General features: G+C 40.5%; 1 protein-coding gene across 3 annotated transcripts in view; it reads right to left on the bottom strand.

Annotated features, from left to right (window-relative positions):
* LOC114550847 (potassium channel, voltage gated eag related subfamily H, member 7) overlaps positions 1-24,406 on the bottom strand; it is a 64,739-nt gene extending 40,333 nt beyond the window's left edge. For 2 of the 3 annotated variants that reach the window (XM_028571765.1, XM_028571767.1), the window contains exons 1-3: positions 23,369-23,612; positions 22,267-22,497; positions 2,681-2,836 (exon numbers count right to left, since the gene is read on the bottom strand). In XM_028571765.1, the coding sequence (XP_028427566.1) occupies positions 2,681-2,836; positions 22,267-22,497; positions 23,369-23,444 (463 nt within the window). In that variant the 5' untranslated portion in view covers positions 23,445-23,612. Of the gene's footprint in view, positions 1-2,680; positions 2,837-22,266; positions 22,498-23,368; positions 23,613-24,251 lie in introns of those variants that run through there. The other variant, XM_028571766.1, reaches the window with a different exon arrangement.
* Positions 24,407-25,982: the final 1,576 nt, after the last annotated feature.

Here is a 25,982-nt window from a genome sequence, read left to right as displayed (position 1 = left end):
GTGTGTGTGTGTGTGTGTGATATCACTCTCACTCCCTCTCCAACCCTCTCATTCTTTCTCAGCAAAAACTCAACAGCGGCTTTACACAACCAACGGACGTACAGTGGCCCTTGTTGCTATGATACGAGATAATATTTGCATTGAATATTAATTGGGCCCTCAGATCCTCCTGTAGGGGAGTGAAATGTCTTTCTGTAATGTGAGCATGATTCAGATGTCAGGGAGAAGTAGAAAGAGAACAATAAACCTTCATCCTTTGGTAAAAGCTGGGCAAAGGCGCCTTTGTTCTTTTTGTTCCTGTCTTGTTTTTGTGGAGTTAATGTGCTTCCTAACTCATTTGCATGCAGTGTTCTTCTACCTTAGGGAGTGTTTACCTGGCCTCCCAGTCCTCCTATTACTCACCAGCTTTAGAAAATAACATGGATAATTCGGCCGTGTCGCCACTTTGCCCCATGCTCAATTATAGAGAGAGAAAATTGAAGTATGATTGCAATTAGCCTGAGAAAAAAATAGTTTGTATTTTGTTATGGTATTTTTCCTAATTAGACAACTGTCAGCAGAGTGTGACAGTAAACATGGGAAAAGAGAAATTGAAATGTAGACAACATCGTATGGTCTGTTGCATAGACCTATGCCTTGAGGTTTCTTACAAGTTCAGGTTATGTAAAGTTCTGAAGACAGAGTTACATTTTAAAGTGCATGGATGCTACAGTAACTCCAAAAATCCCTGAGTGCAATAGCGATGTGTTTATTGCACAAGATGACATCGCAATGACAATTAAAAACGATATATTGTGCAGCCCTATTTCCTACTGATGCCCAGTTCACTGTTGGATGCTTTCCAAGTGTCCTACTTTTGCCTTGCAACAATACTAATATATATGAATCACAATGTATAGCCAAGTTTACATCTGAAATCATTCAAACATGTTTACACCTTTCCCCTTTAAACTACTAGTCGAAAGTTGTGGCCAATACATTAAATGCCCATTGTCTTTTGTGCATGTGTGCGTTAACTAATGGATCTGTGGAAGTGGTCCTGCTCAGCTACATCAAGGCAAAATGGGAGACTCCAAGATGGTGGCAGAATGGATGGATAGTCACTGAGCGGCAAAGATGAGCAGCACCGGATGCATGGCTACTCATTCCCCAGAGGTAATCAAGATAATGCAACACATGGATCATCCCCTCACACCATCTAAAGGCAGCTGCTCCTACACATACTTTAGAACTGTTCTTCGGAATAGTAACACCATGGGTTTCAGTGAGTTAAATTTACATCTGTAGCAGTTTGTACATCTGTGATGTTCTCTTAAATTCTGCATGTATTCATGATCTGTGACCTCTGTCCATCTGCTAGTAAATCCAATACTAGGTCTCTAGAGTTAACGGAGGGAGGACTGTGTTGAAATGGGGCAGAGCAATACCAACTCTCTCCGGTAATCCCTGCGATGGCAGAGGTCGCATGTAGGAAGAGGGAGAGAGGGAGAGAGAGAGAAAGAGAGAGAGAGAGAGACAGACCTTGTAAACATATCTGGACCTCACCAATCAGACGCCCACTTAGATATTCAGATAGACTTTAATTCATAAAGAGGCCTGCTCCATCAGGGATTGCCCTTGTGCTCAGGCTGAGCAATTAGCTCCCATAGAACAGTGAAAGGGGAAGGCCTTATCAGTGACACTTACACGCCTGCACACACACCCACACTCACAAATTGAAAAGCTTATACGTTCACGCATGGTTTTGCAGCGGCCTGAGCATACGCACAATCACACGTGCACACAAACACACACACAGACAACACTTGCTTATATACTCAACACATGCATCCGCACTCTTTCCACCACACACCCCATGAGGCAACGCAGCCTGTTAGGGGCCCTCATCCAATTACAGTCATCCAGAGGTGACCTATGGTCCTCCATGCTGCTGCTTCATTTGTCACAGACAGGAATTGGAGAAAGAGAGAGAGACACAGAAGAGAGAGGAGGCATCAAGAACATGTTGGAGAGCAGCGCAGGGGAATTGGCATTATACACTAATACAGCGACAGCTCTGGGAAGAGCGTTCTCCAGCACTGCTGCAGTAGTTCATCAGGCCATCCTGGCAGGCTATGAGCTATAATTGGGCCAGAGATGATGGCAGCCTAACACATCAGTGTCTGGTAAACGCTGGTGTCAACGTGCCAAAGGAGCTGTCTAGCAGGGAATTCCTATACTGCTGCAAGTAGAAATGAATGCACAAGGTGGAGGTCGCTACAAGTTGTGTCAAGGTTTAAGCATTATGCTTCAGAGGCGAGATACTAAACATGTATCCATTATAGCATCTAGCAGGGCGTGCAACATTAATACTAGGGTCATCTCAGTAAAAAGGCACAAATTGATGTGGATTTGGGAAAAAGGTTACAAGTAATAGGTCATGAGTGCCTGTTACATTACTATCATTCCTTTACTTCCTGCCTGCTCCTCCAATCTAACCCTGTGGCGACTTCTTTCTTCAACCTGAGCACATGCAGCACATACAGTATGAGAACAGAAATGTTCCACCCTTTTTAAAGTGCAATATTTGTAACTATATATTTACAGCATGGTACCAAAAAGGCTAGGATTAGGGAATAAAAGCTTCCACCAAATGCCATATGTCATGCTATTTCTCCAGCTCGTTTTTGTCTTTACTCACGCTGGTCAGCTTTGGATGGCGTGGTGTGGTTGAGTCTCTCCAGTGAGTCACTGCTGCCTTCATCCAGGATGTAATCAAAGTTAAGGATGAACATCATGACCACGCCCTCCTCGTTCTTCACAGGGATGATATGGGTGACACACAGGAAGTTTGAACCTAACCAGCAGGATAAGAAAATCAAAGTTAGAAACGGGTAATGATTTTATGTTGTATGTTTGATGGATTTATACATGAGGATCACTTCCTGAATCCTGAAATGATGAGCCCCATCAATCTAAAAAGGAAAACATGCCTGATTTAAAATCCCTAACTTAATTATTTTCTGTGCAAAACAAAATGTAAACAGAACATCTTTTCAGATACACAACGGTTTGACCCTGGAGCTTTCCATTAACACTCTTTGACATTCAAACATCTTATTCCAGATAAAGCTGTGTGTGCAGAAAGGCCTGGCAGAGAAATGAGGGTGAAAAGGTCAAGAGGTCCGCTGAGAGGAAAGCCTCTGGAGCTGAATGATTTCATATATCCAGACATGCCCCGAGCCCATCCTGCTGCTGGGTACTGCGCAATTCAGTACAGTCAAATACAGAGAAAACATCCATTCACCTCAAGTTAACATTAGTGCCTTACCCGGGATGACATTCAAAGTCATCACAAAATAACATAAAAAACAATGTGCACACACAATGAATGCTTGGTATACATTTCCCCAAAAGCAACCAGATATGTCTCTTCCTTCCTACCACTGAATGTTCTCAATCCAATGGAAATAATGAATCGCTCTCCTCAATGGGAGGTTAATTTATGTCTAAATGTTCCTAATTTATAGAATAGAATAGACTTTGTCATTGCACAAGCTTGTTTACAACCAAATTTGCTGTGCCGTACCTGAATCTAAAAGTAATAAATACACAAATAACAACTCTAACATACACTAACATACATTCGTGCACAGTCATCCCAGTCAATAAATATATGAATTAGCATATATCAAAAGAGCATTCAAGAGGTTAACAGATATGGTGCACTCTTAATACCAAATCTCTTTTCTTAACTTCAAATGAAATAGTATCATAAAAAAAAGATAGCTGTTAAGCTATTTTAGATTTGCCAAGCTTTAATAATAAGTTTAAACAGTGGTAAATCTGGTTGCCAGCACTGGCAAGATGGCATAAACAGAAACTATAACCAGGACTACTGGTGTAGAAAATTAAATGTATATGAAGTTTATAAATAATGAACATGGACATCTCTGGAAGACGCTCTCCCTCACATTAGGCTCTTAGTCCTGCTGTCACCAGGAGGCTATTTATAGCTCACCCAGCAGGCACCCAGCCTACAGCATTTCTTTCTAGGGGAACACAGAGACACAGACACACACAAGCACACACAGCTGAAATTCTGGCTCTACTCACAAATGTGTGTGTGCTTGCAAACATGAATGCCTTTGCGCACTTACACAGCCACACACGAACCTACACAGGCAAAAATAATTGCAGAATACCAGTCTTCGTTCATTTTCTTCGTATTGCCTTGTCGGGCTCCAAAATCCTATTGTGCAGCAATATGACAAACTGACTGCTTCAATAGACTGGGGTTTGATTTATGTATTGGGGAGCCCTGATTCTGCAGGGCTAAGCAGTAACCTGCCCCTAATAGTACATCAGTGTCACAGTGAGTGGATGGAGCCATTAATTTCAGTCAGAGGGAGTGAGGGGGTGGCAAGCAGTATCACGCCTCCTCTGCTTTTGGTGACAATATGCAAAAGAAGCCCCTACTCCAAGTGCAGGTGTCTCTCTTTTCAGGACCAGTCTGGATACTGTAGCTAGATGTAAAGGGACTACATAATGTGACAAAGACAGGGTACAGGGCTTTGAGTATCAATAGAAGTTACAGAACAGAAAAAGTGCTCTAAAATTGACAAATGACATGATTTACCTCTGACTTAAAATTTATGAGTAATAAAAAAAGTCCTTAACTTTCATGTAGCCCCTCATCTAAAGGCAATTTGTTGATAGTTAAGTATAAACGTGTCCAATGATGAGATTCCTATTTTTCGAAATCCGGAAAAAGTGATTGACTTTGTTTTCAAATTAAAATTAAATGATCAAGTCTGTCTCCATGGGAACAAGTGAGCGCTGTAGAAAAAAAGCAAAATCCCTGTGCCAAGTTGGATATTGGTCTCATTTGTCTCCAGCACAAAGCAACATCAAGATGTTTCTCAAATGAAATGAGATCTTTATTCTGCTGAAGACATCTGCCAGTTTATGGAGAACTCTGACTAAGTGAGATAACATTTTTGTTCAAAATGGGCACATTTTCAAACTTTTACAGATAAATGTGTAGCTTTGTGTAGTACATCATCATTGAATGTCTCCCCTGTGGAGGAATTTAACAACACAAATGCAAAACAAATAACTAGTGAACTTGCACACAGACTAGCATGCACATCAACAAAAACATACATGGGCTGAAACGTAGGTCCAATACACGCACATTAGTTCATACACATACACTAGTGGTGCTTAGTGTAACCTCTGCATGCCTCAGGAGGGGATGTAACCCCAGCTTTGTAAAGCAATCTGTGTGCGTATGCATGGAGGCATGCACTAAAAATAAGCCGCTTGGAAAATATAGGCATTTATAATTCATAGGAGCTAAGTATTATGTTCTAGAAAGCATAATGGTTGGACTTGTTTAGGCAATATAAGAATGAGAGGAGGCTCGATAGTTATGTGCAGGTGTGCTGACAAGGAGACAACGAGAGACAGACAGGGATGGTTAGATATATATGAAAAATGTGTTCCCAAAATTGGATGAAAAAACATAAAATGTGTGGATACACTTATTATATTTTCCATTTGGCTTATTACAGTTATTGACGGTTTCTTTTGGTTCATCATAAGGTTCCTCAGGGTTTTGTTTATGCATGTGCTGCTTTTTTTCATGTCACATTGTTTTGGATCAATTTGAATTTGAAAGGGAGAGGAAGTGCACGTGGGTCTCAACCATATGTGGGGATGAGAGGGGTGTGTGTGTGCTGAAGAGGGGAATAGAATGCTGTATGTGGGTATGACAATATGGGAATGACAAGAGACCAAGTGGCAGTTTGTGTGTGCATAAGGGTTTGTAATAACCTCCACTCTGACCTGCATGTCTGTTTATTTGTGCTTTAAATCTACATTTAAATGGCAAAATAAAAATAAAATCTACTTGTGCTGTTAGCCTCATGATTGTACTCAAAGACGTACGTGTGTGATGAGGCACAACATAATGAAGCCATTTTGAAGCAAAATAAATCTGGTGATACCATTTATTTTCCATTTCCTTCTCTTTCCCCTCCACATCCTAATATTACTTACTTTGTTTTACTCACTGCCACTCTTTGTCTTGCTTTTTTTCTCTCCACATCCTTGTCTGTTTTCCCCCTTTACTGTTTTTAATCCACCCTAGCCCTCACTGTTGTTTTCTTTTTCTATTGCTACTGTATTTCTCTCACTATTCTTGGTTCTCCCTTCTGCCTTACTGAGCCTGCTCTCCCTCTCTCTCCCTATTTGTGTATGTCTCTCTCCTTGAGAAATTAGATAGCTGCCCAGGTTCTCTGCAGCAAGGCCACCTGACGGGTAATAAGCGGACAGATAAAACAGATCCCTGGTGATGCTGCTGATGCAAATTTCTCCCTGTCTGCCTGAATATCCGGCTCAACAGAGGGTGAAAGACAAACGCACACACACACACATAACACACACATGCACAAACAGAAATAATATTTACATTTCTCAGTTGCACACTGGCATAGAGACAGACAACCATGCACACAAGCACGCGCACACAAACACTAATGAGGTTCACAGATATCAGTTCAGCACACTCCGAAGCAGGGAAAGACACTGGCTCACACACACACACACACACACACACACACACACACACACACACACACACACACACACACACACACACACACACACACACACACACACACACACACACACACACACACACACACACACACACACACACACACACACACACACACACACACACACGGCAGCATTAATTAGCAGAATGTTCTCTGTCCAACTAAATCTAATAAGCAGCCGATGGAGCTGGTTTACATGGTGCAGTGTAATGAGAGAACGCACCTTTGAAGGGTACCAAACCGCTTTAGTCAAAGCATCTCTGTCCTGAATATTCATACAAAGCTGCAGAGCAAAACAAAGTTAGGCATCCTAATGTGATACATCAGGTGCCATCTACTTCAGATATGTCTATTTGGAAAAAAACAAAATGACCTCCTCTTGTCTTTCAAAAACAGCATGATTCAGCATTCTCCATCGCAAACTTAAAATCTACAATCACGGATGGATGGACTAAAACAGAAACAAAAGTCTGTTCTTTTCTGATCTCTAATCTGCTGAGGACAGCGGGTGGAGGAAAGTGCTGACTTGCAGTTTGTGAAAGAGGCAAATAATCTCAAACTTTGGCAAGGTGAAATTGAGCTGATAAACACAGAAATGCCAATCATCCACATAAACGTCACTAAATCCAGAGTCAATCCTATATATAACAGCATGATAAGCCTTCTGCATTGCCAGCGCATTGTTGCACCAGCCTGGTGTATCAAAGTCAAGCCACAATCCTTAAGCCTGAGTGGAAATGTGGGTCTCATTTCCTCCCTGATGCCGTGAAGCCTACCTGGATTAATAGGGCTACCTGGTAATCTGTTGCTACACAGATGGCTCGGCAGGATGACAGCACAGTGTGGTACCAAGTGCATACACAGAATATGCCAAATCACAGTATGCTGAGGAGCTCTTTAATCTTTTCAGACCAAAGCTGCATTGTTTAGCGTCATCTCTTTTAAACACACCACTACTCTGGTACTGTGGGGATTCAGTTTTACCTCTGATAAACCAAAAGATTAAAATAGGCAGATCTGCATACACAAAGTCACCTCCACGCCAGTTTGTGTTGGACTGGATGTCTCTCCAATAAATTACTTGGATGACTGCTCCAAACAAAGACATTAGTCATGGAATAAGCACAATATGTGCAGATATATGGATAAATGTGCCTCCTCATCCAAAATGTACTGAAGAATTAGATAATAATAAATGTGACTTTTTAAGATTTATTTGATTTACTTTGAGGTTTGGACTGAAAGCAGCACCATGGTTGGACTTCAAGTTCAGATGAGGACACTCTTACGTTACATTGCACTGATACACCACTGACCAACTGTTCCCACAGAGTTGTGCCTTCACCTTCATTACACAGAGCTATCCGCCACACACACACACACACACACACACACACACACACACACACACACACACACACACACACACACACACACACACACACACACACACCTAAAGTCATATTAATTACACTCTATTAAGGTTACGTCAGTTCAACCTTATTTTAAGCTTGAGGGCTCACTACTCCTCTGTGGTAAAGGTGATGCACATTTTCTTCTCACTTTCATTTCATTTCACTCAATTCGTACTTAAACTCAGATTCAAGTGCAGAAACCCCCCTTCCTCCCAGCAGATGCACGTGAAAACAGCCTTCTAGAGTCAAACTCTGCAAATACACCATCCTTCACAGTGAATATCAAACAACACAGTCAAGGAACAATAAGCAAAATAACGTTTTGAGAGAAGAGGGACTTTAACAGCAATACCACAATGTAACAACTGTCCTTCAGTCACAATTCTGCCTCAGTAAAATTGCTTACGTATTACCAGCAATATGTACTCAAGTAGAGTTGCAACGATGAGTCGATTAATCAAAAGAAAATTAATCAGCAGCTTTTTTGATAATCAATGACAATGTGATGTGCCTTTTTCACAGTTTTCTGATGTTTAATAGACCACATGATTAATAAATTAATTTTAGAAATAGTTAACAGATCAATTGATAATGAAAATAATTGCTAGTTGCAACCTTATATATAATAATATTATAATAATATACTCATTATCCAATATGGCCCATTTCAGAGGGTTAATATATGGCAGTGTTTCCTCTAGTTGATATTACCCGCCACGGTAAAATTTCTGCCGCCACGGTATCAGAAATAGGTCAGACGCACAACAGAGTTTCCACTATGTACACCGCGCACCGCTGCTCCTTCGGCGGTTTATGAAAAGTTATAAAGTCGTAATTACACGACTCTGCAGAGCTGTGTGTTCTACTGAACTCAAGCAAACTGTCATCCGCTCTCTCTCCCCTTTAGGGTGAGCAACTGGAACAGTGACAGGACATCATCACTCGCAAAGTCATGGCAACCAAATAAACAGGGCGAGTACTACTTGTCACTCAATCTTAGGCAAACAGCGACGAAAGCTGCGACATTAAATCCGCACTCGCGCGGGTCCTGTGAAATATGACAGCTACAGTTTATTGGAAAATAGCATTGTGGTCACTGAATTTGATGAATTTACCGTTTATCAGACCCCAGATGAGACGCTATGGTGACGGTCCCTCTGGCTTTGACTGACACCGTCTGTATTAATGTTTTAAAAACGTTTTCCAGATTAGTGGGGGTGCATACCGCTCAAAATCAACGAAAAACGTAGCTAGTAATGTTAACTCAGCGTTTTATTTTGTTGTTAAACTGTGTAAAATGAGTGGTGACGTTAAATCACCCTACAGTACCGTCGATTTGCTGGATGGTTTCAAGGTAACGGTCGGTAGCTAACATTAGCAGATAAGCCCGTACTTTTTGATGTTCGACCCCCCCACCGCAGCTGAAAAATATTCTAGAGGAAACACTGCATGGAGCCCCGAAGGTCCTGAACATTTTTTTTATTTTATGCACACAAGATAATAATTTGTGCACACAAGTTACTATCTTGTGCAGCAAATAAAAAAAAAGAATATTTTTTTCAGAACTCCAGGGGCTCTCCTGTTAGTTTTGTTGCAGGAAAAGTTACACGTTATCATCAGTACATGGCGAGTTCACGTAAACCAGTAATATGCAGTAGATCCAGGGCAAATGACAGTTTTGGACAGAGAGAAGAAGACAAATAACTCTGAACATTGTGGGTAAGCTATCCTTTTATATTTCTGCTCCATTATTTTATCACAGCAAAGCCATGGGGAAACTTAACTTACTGAACAAATAGGAATTGTTGAGTGTGTGTTCATAGGCAGTGCCGTGAGAGGAGTTCTAGTTTCAAGACGCTGGAAATTTCATTAGATTCTTTTTCCACTATCAATAATTAAGACAATGCAGATCAATGTGCGCTTTTTTTTTTACAGTGGCAGGGTAGCTAACACACTAATCAGTTAGTGCAATAAATGCATTATGTCAAGTATATGTCTGTCTCTCACACAAACACACTGATCAGTTTATCATGTGCTGACCGGTTGAGTCTGACAGTGAATGCAGGACAGTGGCATATGGAAATCATGAGAGCCCTCATTTGGAGAAACCGCTGCCAAGAGTAATCGCAGACAAAATCATTTTAAATTGCAGCCTATGCTTTTTTGCCCAGGACATGGTGTGCATGTGTGTACAGGTGTGTGTGACACTGATGTGAGCTGAGCCTCCAGCAGCAGGAAGCTGTTGGTTGGTGCTACACTACACTGCTCGAGGGGTTACAGTGACATCTCCCTTTCTCTCTCCCTGTCAAAATCTCAGCAGGGAGCGTCTTCGCAGCTAATTGTCATCAAGTCAACTTATCCGGGTCGCTCTCTGACCCTGCGTCTGCATATCCGTGTGTCTGAGTCAATCACTGCTACACTATCATTGCCTCCTATTTGACTTTACATCCAAAGGTTTAGCAACAACATTATTTTGTGGTTGTGGTAGCACAGGCCGTTTCCAACTTGTTTTCGAGATAGAAAACATACAGAAATTCCCTTAACTTGACACTGCTGGGGAAAGATTATTAGAGTTGAGGAAATAAAAAAGTTAATTGACCTTGTCCCAGAGGGAGGAAGGTTTATTTTTTTTGCCTTCCATTTCAGGGAAAATGTCTCTTCCCATTCTCCCCCGGTAACATTCAGTTGTACTAAGAGCTGTGTAACTCTGATGCAGGTTCTCTAATCCAGGAGGGCTACCTTATCTCCGGGGTTACATCATCAGTGGCGGCACGGCGGCCTGATGGTTGGAGAGACTGTCCCATAACCCAAAGGTCACATGTCAAATCGCTGCAACACAGAGGTCTGTCCATCATTGGCCATATCAGTGAAAATGTCCTTATTTGCTCCATTACTGTAGAAAGTAAAGCGAGGTATAAAAAGAGGTAAAACATAATTTTCATTTATACAGTACCCTCCTCCCAAGCTCTAGAAGTTATTGCTCCCGTGGCAAATTTAATCTTTTGTAACTTCAGTGCCGTTACCTCTACTCAATACCACTACAGCGCCTTGACCAATTACAACAAGAACCTTCAGAAAACAAAGCCAGAAACAAATTATGTCATTATTCTTTTGATACTCTCTCTCGCTCAAATGTGGACACAGTCCTGCACATTTTTTTTTAGAAAATGTTATATAATGGCTATTGCATTGATATATGTTCTAATGAATTAAAGGAAATTGGTTACGGATGGATCACAAATCCATCTACTCCCATGTGCCATTGTGCAATTGCCTTGACTTAACGGATAGGACCTGTGGGTGTGATACACTGCAGCCCTGTGAGGATGTGGAGACAGCCAATATCACCTGCACTAGAAAACCAGAAACAATCAAAGTGAAGAGAACATGATGAGAAAAATCCAGAGCATTAACTCTTCGCACATTATGGCCGGGTGTCGTCAGTGCATAATGACTTTGAACAGGACTTGATCATTTTGGCAAGAGAGTCTATTATTAGGGAGTGTCCTTTAAACAGAAGATCACATATTTGAGTCACACAAACCTCAAGGTTTTCTGTTTCTGTTCTGTTTATGTGTTAGACACTTTCCATTAGCGGAGTGTAGATTGCAAGCTGTAAGAGCGTTTTTCATTCTGCTGCAAATGATCAGATGACAAGATATTCGAGTGCACTCTAAGTCAGGCAAGGATTTAATATCTTCAGTAGAGTTGGGATTTCACTCGGAGATAATTCACTTCAAATTAGTTTTAGTTAAATTAGTTTAAAAGAAAATATAAAGTGGTGCTGTTTTACGAGTGTATCCAAATACAAATATCTTGGAATAGGCCAAGATCTCATACACTGACAAATAAATGATAACTAAAGCTTAGTCTGTGTTTTAGAATTATAGGATGAGTCACAATGGAGAGCATAATACAAATAATAATTTAGTCATTTTTAATGTTATGGATTATGTTCATCTTCATTCATGCTTCACTCTCAGATTCAACACATTATGCAGCTATTTTTCCCATGTTAGCTATTTCATGCGTCATTGTGTTCTGTTACTAGAAAGGTTTGATGTTGAAATCCCTTTATGCCTGTAAAGTGAAACGTATCAAATTGTACTTTTTGTTGACTTGCCAAGTCAGATTTGTGCCAGTGAGCGGGGAGATAAGCTAAGGTCATGGAGCAAGTCCTGAGATATCCATGGAATACAACAAAGCCTTGCGTAGCAGCATTAACAGGAATAATTTCTCTGAAGCTTTAGGCACCATGCGGTGTCACTGCAAAAGGTTATCTGGGAGATCATGGTGGGTGATGGAAGGCTCTGCGGACTCTGTCAAACAGCAAGCTGTGAATGGTGCCATAAATACACTGTTTATCATTATGAATGTGCGGTGCAGCAAACAAGATACCACAAAGCAAAGTGACTTGATTGGATGTGTTGGAAAATAAAAGTTGATCCCTGGATATTTGGACTCTTTGAAAACAGATACTTAATTGTTAATTTTTATATGCTATATAAAGAATTTCACTGTTGACATACAACAAGCACATGACAGAAATGAAGAAGAAATAAAACTGTTGGGTAAGCTATTTATTATTAAATGGTTAGGGTTTCAAATTGTTAGATTATCTATAAACAGTTGTATTTTTGATCATTATGTCTCTCGTTTTTGTTTGTCCTAATGCAATATTGTTGCATGTCAGTATTGACTCGGTGTGTGATTGCCTATGTCTTATTAGTGAAACAGATTTTTCTGTTTGCTCTGTGTATGTTGGTTATAACCTAGGATTTGTTAATTATCAGGATTATCTTGAATGTGACACGTTGTTAAAACACTACAGAGGTCCAGGAATTCAGTGCTCCAGAGCTACTGATGGAGATGTATATGTATAAAATGCCCTGCTGGAGGATGATCAGCGTCACAGCATGCCACTCATATATAAGCTGCAGAATGGATACTGTACACACAAACCTTTGCAGAATAGCTAAAAAGGCCTGTTAGTTATGGTAAGGATATATTTTGACATCGCTGTAATGCCCAAGGAAGATGTCCCAATGGTGGCCAGGTAACATCCCAGACTTTAATTTTGGAACCAGTACCAGGCATCTTGGGTGGACTGTCGTGGTCCTGTTGTGGTCCAACAGCTTGATTATGTGCAGATGTCAGGTTTTGCTGTGAGTGAACTAGCTGTGATGAAACCGGCCAGTGGCCGTTGGCTTTCCCATCGGACTCTAAGGGTTTGTCGATTTAATCTCCATCAAAGTGACTCTGTAGGCGCTTCAGCATGCTGATCCCTGCCTGGCATTTAGTGGTGGGCTTCTAAAAATGCTCCAATTCATAAATGTAGGTTTTCACCTAATTCAGCGAGTAGAAATAATGTCTGAGTCATCTGTATCAAAGGGTCAAGCACCGACTGCCTGAGCATGAAGATACTGTAGTAACATCAACATATAAATGGCCTTGCTAAGCATCAGGTCTGCCACTATGCCTACGAGGACTGAAGAACTCAAGCAACACATCTTGGTCAAGAAAATGCTGATAAAACAATATGTATTAATACATTCACTCCACAAATACATCTAGAAATTCACCAAATGACAAACAACAACCACATGAATGAAAACATTCAGGTCAGCATATGATCTGATGAATGTATGCTGTTCATGTGCTTATAGCTAACCTGTTAATGAGAGAAAAGCAGGGATCATGGTCTGAAATCACATACTAACAAATATAAGTGATCGACTCGCATGAGATACTCTGGGATTTCTTCACATTAAAAAAAAACTAAATTAAAAATAATCTGGGAAAATGATCTCCCTTACTCACATCCAGATCATCATTTATCTCTCAGATACTGGCTGGATGAATGGTATCTCGCATGCACAGAGCTGTCTGGTTTACAGCTGTGAAGAGTGGGTGTTGAATGAATGAGGAGAGACAAGGGTAGGGGGGAGCTGCAAAGCGAGGTGTTTTAGAATAATCAGTTTGGGGGAGGGGGTTGTTAAAAGTCTGCTTATGGTAAAACCATCACATAATGGCAGCGTGTGTTGGCTTTATCCATAGATCCAACATCAGAGTAACCCATATATATTCTTTTTCAATGTGCCTGCAAAGTGTGGCTGTGAAATGGATTTCATAGCGGAGGTTAAACTGATATATATGGTTGATATTGGCATTCAAAATGATTGTACAGTATATCAGACAGTTACATGGCTGATGCGGCCACAGCAGTCTGTACAACTTGCAGTAAATTATTTTATCTTTTTATCTTCTTCACCAATTTTTATGTGTAGGAATGCTTTAACTAAAAGCCTAATGTATCAAAGTGATCCCCCAACCTGATAAATCTGCCTAAACGTATTAGATTCTCTAGAAAAGATGAATACTTGCAAAACAGTGGGATGAAACAAAACAGTGGAATTTAAAGTTATGATACATCAACAGAAAATCTCCAATTTCAGTCCATGCCAGTCTCAAAGACCTAAAATAGGTATTGGTTTTCAAAATCAAAATTAGATGCAACATGGCACAAACTGAGACGACACTACTTACATTGTATTACATTTTAGTGCTCATATTCGAGTTGACACATTTCAATGTGGAATGATGATGATAATGGGTAATTACCTTTAGGCAGCGTACATATATTAACTGCCAATAAATCAATATGAAACAATGCGTGTATGACTCCATTAGTATATAAGGGTCAGGTCCCAGTAGTTCTGTTCTCTAGCTTCGAGCCCCATATGCAGACGCGGCAGGATGAATTTGACAGTTGTAATGATATATCGTGGCTCTTTCAACGGTCGCTAGGACAACACTATGCTGTAATGCACATAGACTTTTTTATAGGGATGGCAAAGTGACGGTGTGACAGAAAAATATGTATGTGGTGACAGTGAGGTATGTTAAAACGTGACTGGAAAAGTACAGCAGGGGTATGTGTCGACTTTACATCCCTCCACTTTGTGTGCTTTTAAGCACTCAGGTTTATAATTGCAACAACCAAGCAGAGTAACTACAAATCTTCTTGTATATGACCAATCTGTAATTCCTCTTACTGGCAGCCTGGAGGCCATTGAAGAACCTCATTTTAAATGAGATCCACTGTGAGGCATGGACATAAAAGGAAATCGAAGCCTTTGCCACAGCACAAATCTGTCCATGTCACTTGAAATTGAGAGTGGGGGGCTTGCTCATTACACTCCTTTCTCTCGAGCTCATGAGAACTGATGAGAGCAAGCTGGGCAGCCGTATTTAAAAATCACACACCATTTCAAGCAACTCCATTATTTATTTGATCCTTTATGGGTTTAGTCCATGTTGGCCACAACAATGCATAGATCTAAAGAGGTAACTCCCCCTGCAGAGAGAGGGACAGAGGGTGTTGGAGACAGAACTAGGGCCATCCATAATTAAAGCTACTGAACTGGATTCAAGAGGGCGTTCCCCTAATAGAAGAAGCCACCTGATAGTCAGCTGAAACTGATATCTCTTTCTCTGACACCTTCATCATTTATTCGTTCATGCCTGCTCAGTCACTACATCCCTCACAGTCACACACAACATTAACCTTATCTTCGGGTGAACACTCCTTCCTACATCCCCACACTGCCTCCGTCTCATTTATGTGCCTAATTTTGTCTTTGTGTTGACCCCTCTCTCTTCCCCACTGCATCTGATCTTCTCCTTCCTTTTATTCCATCTCCCTTCATGCATTTGTGTTTCACATACACAAGCTGCCCACTGTATGCTCTCAAACACAGCTGAACCTATGAATGTAAAAAGTCAGTTCACACAACTTGGTAGTTGGAGTGGCATCAGCAGTATCTACACTGCCAGTATATGAAATGTCCATCATAAAGACACCTTAAAGCAGCTTCAAATGTAAAAGAATACCAACATGTGTTTGTAACCGTTTTGTCTAACAGCTAAAATTCAATGTTTAATCTTCTTTCCCATGGCTGGGGTAATTTAGATGGTTGCCATGGAGTTTGAGTAGTTTTGAAGTATGTGGCAGCCTCAGTTGACTGTTAACACACACACCTAACAAACGTCAGACTTCACTAGAACTAATACATTAAGTATTAATAATCACTAAAATCTACAGTCTAAAAAGTTTCATTTCCCACAGAGCACACATCAAAGTTTGTTTACAGATGTTGTAGAAGTTGTACACCACCTTCATTGTCTCCACAAGGAGCTGTGTAAAGTCTGATAAATGCCCTCAAGTCATGTCATCTTACCATCATACGGCTACATTAGCTGCTAGTAGCATGGCACACCCAGATCTCTGACTCAACTGTCTGCGATTGAGTTGCAATGTGGGTAATGTAGGCGCCAGGTTTTGACAAGGAAGAAGAATGTGTGTAATAAAAAAGATGATATCTGTGGTTCTACTGCATTGATTTTGATCTTTTTTTTTTCTTCCATGTCCTACAGTGTTAAATCAGTGGGGTGCTCTTTTAAACAAGGCCAAATAAAGCAGATCATTTCACTGAAACCAAGACATTTTAACGGATTAGTCACACGGCTAAGTCACTTTAAAAAAAAAAAAAAAATGCCGAACATCTGCAGGTCGCTAATATGATTGAAGACTGTTGTTGGACAAAACAAGCCATCAAGCAATCAGCAAAATAGTAAGCATTTTTTTATTATGTTGAAAAAATTACATCTTAGTCCCTAGAGGTAGGTATTCTTATAGTTTAGTTGAGAAGACGGCATGTATTTTATAATACATAAAGGCTAGGACTGATCCCAATCTGAAGTTTCTGTATTGATTTAATACATTTTAAAGGTGCAGGAAAAACAACTAACATCAGTGAGCATCACTGAAGCATAACCAACTTTAATCTATTTATAGGGTGACATTTGCAGTCTCATTTGCTATTGGCAAGTGAAAGCTTTTGCCATGTACTAAGCTTATGGATTTCTTGATGAACCAAGGCCCCTGAGAGTTGGCTCTTTAGTAGGTAAAGCAACACACGGTGATTATTCATTTGAATCAATGAATGGAGAGGCAGATAGGCAGAGAATATGTTCTGCTTTGGTAAACAGTTTATTTTTTACTAAGTGATTTTTAAAGCTGTCATTAAGACAAGGAGGTTTAAATATTTAATCTCTAACTTGGGACATTTATTTGCAGCGCTGAATGAATTCATTAACAAATAATAGACTGCAGACTAAGAAGCATTGACTGTAGCGTTGGTTGTAGCTACTACCTGAAGTGTATTGTTTGATGTAAGATCTGAAACAGGTGGTCTTTAAAATGGTGTGCTTCTTGGCCAGCTATTGCTTCATCATTTGCATTTGTTTTAGATAAGAACATAATCTTGGAAATCCAATTTCTCACTACTTTACTGTCTGATTACACTATGAAGCATTTGCATTTAAAAACAGCATGTGACAATCTTTTAGAAAACCCTGCCAGAGGAAAATAAACCCAAATTCCAAATCTTGGAAACATTCCTGCATCTACTGTAAGGCCACATAATGGAGGAACTGTGTCATTGGCTATTTGAATGGAACATAATTTTGCTTTAGGTCTTTTCATAAAAAATGTATCATGTATAACTAAAATGCAGAAATCATGGGATGATGATATTAAAGAGCAAAGCAAAATAGCAATAGTGCAACACTCACTGTCTTTCCAGGTGCTAATTGAGTTGAGAAGAGGCACTGCTCAGAAAATGTATCTACATATAGGTTAACAGAAAAGTCAAATTTGGGAATAGCTGGCCTGTCCCAAGGTTAAGAGATTACTTTTGAAGCAAGTGCAATAAAAAGCTCAGCATCTATATGTCAAGCACAGAGATTAGGAATAAACCTTTTGCCACTTCAATGACAGCTACTTCTCCTTAACAGGTCATCGAGATTAGTGGAAGGCAAAAGGACCAGTGGTTCTGCGGAGGAACAAATCAGAAAGCATTAACAATGTGCCATAGATTGTGCTGACGAGCAGAATCTCCTTCACGGACTGTAAAGGACAGCGAGTGATGCCTTTATGCAGACCCTGGGTCACATGGATTAAAAAGGAGAAGATTGCCTCACAGAAACCCAGGGGTCCACCACGAGGACAGCAATCAGCTTGCCGCAATGACATTTCCCCTGGAATTCCAAAACAGGAGACTATAGATATAGGGACTGAGCTGTGTGTGTGTGTGTGTGTGTGTGTGTGTGTGTGTGTGTGTGTGTGTGTGTGTGTGTGTGTGTGTGTGTGTGTGTGTGTGTGTAGATAGGGGAAGGAACAGAAGTAGTTACATCTAAAATTAAAACTATTTCTTAAATGGCTGCAATCTGAAATCCTTTTTAGTGTTATTGTGTCTATTCTTTTTTACTATGTCCATTTATGTTTTCAAAGATGTACTTTACAATGTGTTTATTTTTCCCCACTGTAGCTGCCTGCCTCTTCACATTTTAACCACAAGATTATAAATGGTTACACATACTAGAAGTGTTTGATACAGACTAATATGTCAGAGATTTAAAAATACATACACTACAGTATAGGACTTCATTATCACTGAATTACATTATTCGAACTATGGAAACATCAAATCCTGATATACAGTATGGTTAATTGTACAGCCATACTTGCTTATAATCAAAACTGAGACTTTTCCAGCAGTCTGCCTTGCTGAAACAGGTGTATGACTTTCCCTGGAGAAGCTCTGAGTCAGGTCAGAGGGAAACACTGAGCTAATTAGAGGCACAACATACAGAATGGTAATGAGGCCTTTTCTCCCCTGGCAGGGTCCGACTGTCAGAAGTCCTCCACTTTTTTTTATTCAAGTCTCCTGTGGGCCAGCCAGTGGAGGGAGGGCGTTAGGCAGTTATTGATTTTGCCTCTCCAACGCACCGGTTTTGAAGATCAATGCAAAATGAAGGTATTTGTGTCTTCATTATTGCTGTTTGCTCAGTGGATCAATGCAGATTGAACCCCCAGCATGGCTTGGCTGACAATATGCCGGTCTAGAGAGCTATCAGACCTGTTATGGTCATGTTAAAAGTACTTAAATCCTTTGCCTCGCTAAAAGCACAGTATAAAAATACTCCATTATGGGTGAGAGCCTTCCATTCAAAACTTATGTTAATCAAAAGTAGAAAAAGTAGAAAAACATTCAAGCATCAAAGTACTCATCCTGAAGCTTGGTTTCCCTAAGGCTGCTGTTTGGTAACGTTTCGTATAGCCTTCAAAGATCTTCGTGGGTTAATTAGTTTAACAAATATTCCCAAAAGGGTACTACATCATCACCTTGTGGTAATGTAATACTGTTCACTAATGAGAGTGCTCACTAATGGTTCCTGCGAGCCCAACTTTAAACATACCTCCACAGAACATCTAGAGAATGTTCCTTGATGGTGCTTGTAACAATGCAATGTTCTGGTAAGTTTAGTTATAGGAGCCACGTTTTATCACACAAGAAAGTTGTACACATGTTAAAGGAACTTCCTTGGTGAAAACCTGTTTGTAAGAATGTTATCCTATCATTAAATGGAAAAGACAATATAAAACAGGACTATGGGTTGCACATTGACTCAAACACTCAAAAAATAAGCTGAAATGTCCACTCTGCCTACTTTCTCAAGCATTTTCCAGTATCATCATCTCACTCTTTCAACCTTTGACCTCACATGTCTCCAAGGAACTTATCAAGTCACTGTTCTGCAAACTGTCTTCGACTGCTCTCCCTCTGGGTTTTCTTATACCTGCCCGAGAAGGAATTACACAGCTGAACGCACAAGTAGGTGGTCTTTGAAGACCACATCCTCATCTCTGATCCAGAGCTCCTATCTCTCATCAAATGTCAAAAAAGGATTCCTTGATAGCATCCTGTTACATCCATGAGAACATCGATCCATTTATAAGCAGAGATACATTTTAACTGTTTCTCGAGCTCTGGAGCTTTATGATTCTCCTACGGCACTCATGAGTTACCACTTAAAAACTGTGGCTGTGGATGTTCAGTGGGACATGTCTTATCTCAAAGATGCCCCTTACTTTACTGGTGAGAAAAGGCCTGAAGTGAGCTTTAGTAGTTTGGGGATATGGTTTTTTCAGTAATTATTGTTAAATATTTTGGCAAAAAAAAACACATTTGGGATTAGTGCTGGGTGATAAAACAATCTCGAAACGGGACGCAATAAAATTTATGTCGACAACGATGATAACCTTTGGACATGTTTACTCGATATGGATAGATCCATCAGCCTATCACACAGCAGAAATAAATGCAACAACAGCCAGTCTGTCTGCAGTTTTTGGCTTGCATGTCAAAGTAAAAGCCCATTTCCTACCTCCAAGCATTGTTTAAGCTACTATGGTTACCATCCAGTCTAAGCTCCTACCGGTGAAGAAAGCTCTGTAAATGAAGGCGAGGGGCACGAAAACGACTGTGAAAGTGAACTTGTGTTATACATACTATACAAAGATGAGAATATGAAGAAAAAAATGTTAGTCCATCCATAAGTTTAGTTACGTGGAAGGTTTTCCAAAGGTTACTGTAATAGAGTCATTACGGATGTTTTGATATTGTTTGCTCTTAAATAGCTACCACTTTTGCAAACAGCTTTCTTTTGTCCAGGCTTTTGTGCATGATCACTTCTTGTAGTTTCAGCTAACTTCTGCAGCAATAATCAAGCACATGCAACCTTATAAAAAAAACTGCTGCAAAGTTATAAAAAAAAAAAAAAAGTGTACCACATGGTAGGGCTGCTCGATTATGTAAAAAAATATAATCACGATTATTTCGGTCAATATTGAAATCACAACAATTTAACACGATTACTCTTTGATCTCTGGAAAGATGTTGCAATTATTGAACTTAAAAAACAGTGGAAAAAATGTAATAAATCAACAGTAAAAAAAACAAAAACATAACTGTGAACTTTGCCTTAATACTTTTCCTATTTAAACTTAATTTTTTCTTTCAGAACACAAGAGAAAAGAAGAGTTTACTTGAAAAATATAATGAGCTAAATAATTGTTTTTCTCGATTACCGTATTCTGTTTTTGTGATCATTGGGAGCCGAAATCATAATCACGATTAAATTTTGATTAATTGCACAGCCCTACCGCATGGGCTAGCTTAAGTGTGGTAGATTGATTCATAAATAACTCACAAAACGTATTCAAAATCATTGAGGATAAAACACAATAAAGCCTAATAGCAACACACGACAAACAATGACACCAGACAAGCACGCATGGATGATCCCCCACTTTGGTCTTATAAAACTATTAATCCTTAGTGGTATCATCGTGACACTTAACTAGCGTTATGCAAAGAGACTTAATCGTCTGAATACATTTGTCATTGTCAGAGGTCACCACATGAACTCACTCCGAACCAGCACAGTCAATGCCACTAGTTTAAACTTTCACTGTGCAGCTGGCTTGCAACTCATCAAAACAATACCAGATGTCATGCCAAGTCAAGATCTGCATGCAATATTCATAAGCAGCATATGCACAGCAGTAGATTTTCTAAACCAAGGAAAAGCTATACAGATACAGTCAGTCACAGACAATTGTCAGGTCTGTGAGTACTAACAGAATGTTAACAATTCTAACATAACAAAATGTTGTGAATGTAGCTGAAGGAATGCAGATTAACAACTGTGTACACTATACTGTACAGCAAATATGCTATTTTCCTGGAGATGATGAGAACAGAAACAGAAAACCACACGCCCCACAATTTTTACATTAGTCTTTAGGGAAGTGAGCTACATCCTTCCCAGGGTGCCCTATCCAGCGCAGGCTAATGAACGTCTCTTCCAGACGCCCAGCGCATCATTTCAAAACTGGACTTCACAGCAAAGGAAACCTTCACAGCTGCTCTTCACCCCCTCAGGGCTCTAAATGGGTGCACTCAGTGATTTGCTGCTGCAAAATGCTCCAGATAGAGCAGACTCAGAACTAAAAATTACCCACTGTGTACCTCGAGCGTGAGAAAGAAAACCTTTAACACAGACTTTAAAAGTCTTGCGTTAACACTGCAGGTGGCTCCGTCTTGTGCAGCACACAACAAAACCAGTTTCAACCAGTGGAACACAAATATATGTTTTAATAAGAGTATTATAAGTATATTGGTGGAAAAAAACAAACAAACATGTTGGTTACTTTTAGAGTGGGAGTGACAGAGCCTCATTAGGTCAGCCTGCGTGCATTTTACAGTGAGAGTACTGCAACAGCTTCATGTCAAGTGCTGCACATGCTACCTGAGCCCACATAGAGAGCCCGCAGTACTCACCATCCTTGCGGTGGTAGGTGATCTCCACCTTGCGCTCCTCTGAGCCCAGCAGCGCCTGGGCCACCTGAGCCACCGAGTGCCTGGTGGTGAACTGGCCGTGCAGGAAGTCACAAGTGCACGGCTTCTGCATGACGTCCGGCCTGGAGAAGCCTGTCATCTCGCAGAAGCCGTCATTACAGTAGATGATAGCGCAGTTCTGTACCCGGGCATTGGCTATGATGAATTTCTTATCTAAAGGAGAGATTGAGGGTGGAAGAATGTTAATGTGGATCTATTAATTTATACAATAAAACATCAAGCACATTAACATTCATATGACGAAAGAAAACATTTCACAACAAATGTAAATACAGGTAGGTGGGTATAATCTGTTTATCCTCCATTGTATTCCTAATGAAGATGCTCAACAGCAGTGAATAAAAAAAAAAAAAAAAAAATACTTAAGCATGCCAGATTGCTTTATGCTTCAATAATAATAATGTGATCATTAAAGCTTGATTATTGCACTTTCTATGTTTGGGAAATCCTTGTTATTGGACATTTCATTTGAAATATGTAAGGAAAGCCACACATTTTTAGCTGTAAAAATCACATTTATGGCACGACTGATGATGGTTTACTCCTTTGCTTTATTCAAAAGGCCTCCAGCATGGTGTGCAGCACCACAGCACTGCTAATAATCTATGAAAACTAAACAGAACTGGGGGATTTAATAAGGGCAGTGCAGATTTTTGGGGATATGACCTGAAAGTTATTAAATCCCTTAATCCTTGTTTCTATGCAGGTTTTTAAACTACATTTTTCACTGGAGCAGGTGAGTGTGTAGCACTCAAGCAGTAGAGAACTGTAAAACAAGATAAGGTAGCAGGATAATTTACTTAAAATTACTTTTCATGGAACTCTGACATATAGTTTATCCAAATCACTGGGAAATAGAATTAGTCCATTGCCTATCTGCATCTGCCTTGTTGTTATAAAAGCAGGCCTACGTGGCGATAACGACTAAATAATTCTTCTCGGGATGCAGCAGGAAAGACACAAAAGGCAGGCAGCACAACACAACGCACCCACACAGCACCGGGCACCAGGGAGAGGTACTCACTCTGTCCTTCGAATTTCCGAATAATTACTCCCAAAAAGGTGTTTTGTGGCGCAACATGACCCCTCCGGACAGGCATGGTTCCCCTCCAAAAATAATGATGACCAAAAAAAAGAAGCTTTGGCGGTCCAAGTACAAGCAAGCCGGTCACCCAAAACGCCTTCCTTCAAGTTCTAGCGGGTGACAACCGAAGCCAGAGGGGCTCCCCGTTTTCTTTGTCACCAGTCAGTCATCCTCGTAAGAAAAGCTCCCCTTCTCTCTTCCCCCCCCCCCCCGTGTTTCCCCTTATTTCAACTCCGATGCGTCCCCGGTTGAGCGCATCGCAGAGGCTTCCCTGCGCTTCTCGCCGATGTGAAGCTGAAAAGAAAGGAATCGGAAAAGCGCAGTTTAACAAACATCTCACCGTCGCTCCTCGAAAGCACTGCGCGCGTTTGAGTCTATGTGCGTGTGGAGGTCTATTGTTGTTAAGGGAGGACCGATGGTCTCTGAGGCCAATGGCTGAGAGGCTGGCAGACCGGAGAGGTGCAACGCCGACACTGCGAAGGGAAAACCCCACATGGATGCGTAGACAAAGCGACAGGCGGAGAGATAGTAGAGGAGGCAGGGCTGGCTGATAGCGGAGTAACGCGTTACAGCGATGTTAGCTTCCTACTCCCCCGGTTTGTTTCATGAGCATGCTTATAGCCTTCTCAGCAGCATAAACAATGTATAATCACCATATAGTTCATCGTATCAGATTTAAGTCGAATTATGCAAATATAACATATTCCCTCCGTTCATTTCCGACCTTATCTCACTGTCACACAGCCAGTAAAATGAAGGTGGTTATAACGTTGGCTTAGTGAGTGCTAGCTTGCTCAACTTTACCTGCTAAAACGAGACTTACTTTTACGCGAAGGACGCAGAGAAGTAGCATAATTAACTAAACTTCAGTAATGCAACATTTGCCTACTTTTGGCACTACTGAGTGCTTATTTTCGGAACACCTGTGACTTCTCTCTGAGTCACGAGGCCAATTTCTAGTCTCGGGAATGGTGACGTCAGGGCAGCAAACGCAGGTGTACCGCCTACGTCATTAATTGAAAGCCCCTGGCCATGGTTATAGGCTGGACAGTCGTGTTTTAAAATGTCCTCTCTAGCCTCGAGTTTTCTTTCTACACATTGGATGCTCCACCGTCGCTGCCTCAGAAAAAGGGCAGCTGCACACGGGCAGGCAGGCGCTGGCCATGGTGCTGCCGAGGCTTTCCACTTTCCCTCCCACTGGTGGTGTCGCTATCAATATAAACATTTTGTAAGAGGCTTATATACAGAGCGCTAAGTCAGGCGAAGGGATCCAGGATGGAACCAACGTTTGCATCCTACAACCATATAGGCATACTGAAAGTATTTAAAGTAAAAATACTAATTGTTCAGATTCTACCCTTTCACACCCTATTCATTCTTATACACTATATTATTTTGTTATTATTTGTGATGCACAAACAGCAAGGGGGTACGACATGCAACAGAAGTCCCCGGCTATAATTGAACCTGCAACTTTTCAGTTATGACTATGAAAGGCGCTCCATAAGCAGCGGTTTAATGTTGCAGGTGGTCGATGTTGACTAATTCTATTTCCCAATATTCTATTGGGTTATTTAATTTGTTGAGCCCATGCTTTGTATGTAAAAATCATAATCTGCATAGTAAATACTAAATATAGCTGTCAGATAAATGTAGTGAAATAATTGTTTTGATATTTCTTTCTAAGTATAAAGTAGTACAAATGGAAACACTTAAGTACACATACCTCAGAAATGTACTTAAGTACAGTAGGCTACTTGGGCTCCTTATTTAAAGACAGTCCTGTAACAGTGTTAAGGTTATTGGGACTGGAGGTTTTACTCTCTCCTTTCCTCTTAATTTATTCCTTTCCCTCTTTCCTTTCAGATCCAATTTATTTATGTCTCTTTCAGTGGCTCACTCTAGGACATGCACATACAAACAAACAAACCCAGGGTCTAGTGAAACATCTGTGTCTCTTTAGACTAGCTCTCCCTCCATCTGGTCCATTGAGAAAACAACTCAATACACAAACACGTGGGGGGTTGGAGAGAAGGTGGCATATGCTGCTTTTACGACCTTTTGTTTTATGACTACAGACAAGTGAAAGCAGCCTTTGTTCAACACTTTTCTCCTTGTCATACACCGACAACTTTTCTTTGGATACAGAATGTGTTATTTTTTTCCCCTGTGGCCTGCCTATTGCACATATTATATTGGCTTGCCTTAACACGTATCAGTACTAATGTGCGTTTTGTTGTCCACATCCAATTTCTCATCACAATTAACACTGTAATGATATATGAATCCATAAAAACAACCTACAACACAATTCTTTTTTCTCGCTCCTCCATTTCCCCCTCTCTGTCTCTGTCACACAGCAAGCACGACTCACTGACTCACAGCGGTGAAACAGTAAAGGGTAGGCCTGCCCTTGAGTCATATTCGCATTAAAGGGAGTGACAACATTAATTCATTGTATTTTAGCTCATAATATTCTAACTGAAGGGACAGCCGGTGGTAACAAACACCCTTTTTAACAGAGAGTAGAACATAATCTTTAAGAAGTAAGTAA

The sequence above is a fragment of the Perca flavescens genome, chromosome 24 (genome assembly GCF_004354835.1).
Source record: "Perca flavescens isolate YP-PL-M2 chromosome 24, PFLA_1.0, whole genome shotgun sequence".
Taxonomy (NCBI): domain Eukaryota; kingdom Metazoa; phylum Chordata; class Actinopteri; order Perciformes; family Percidae; genus Perca; species Perca flavescens.
This window is presented reverse-complemented; position numbering and strand designations above follow the sequence as displayed.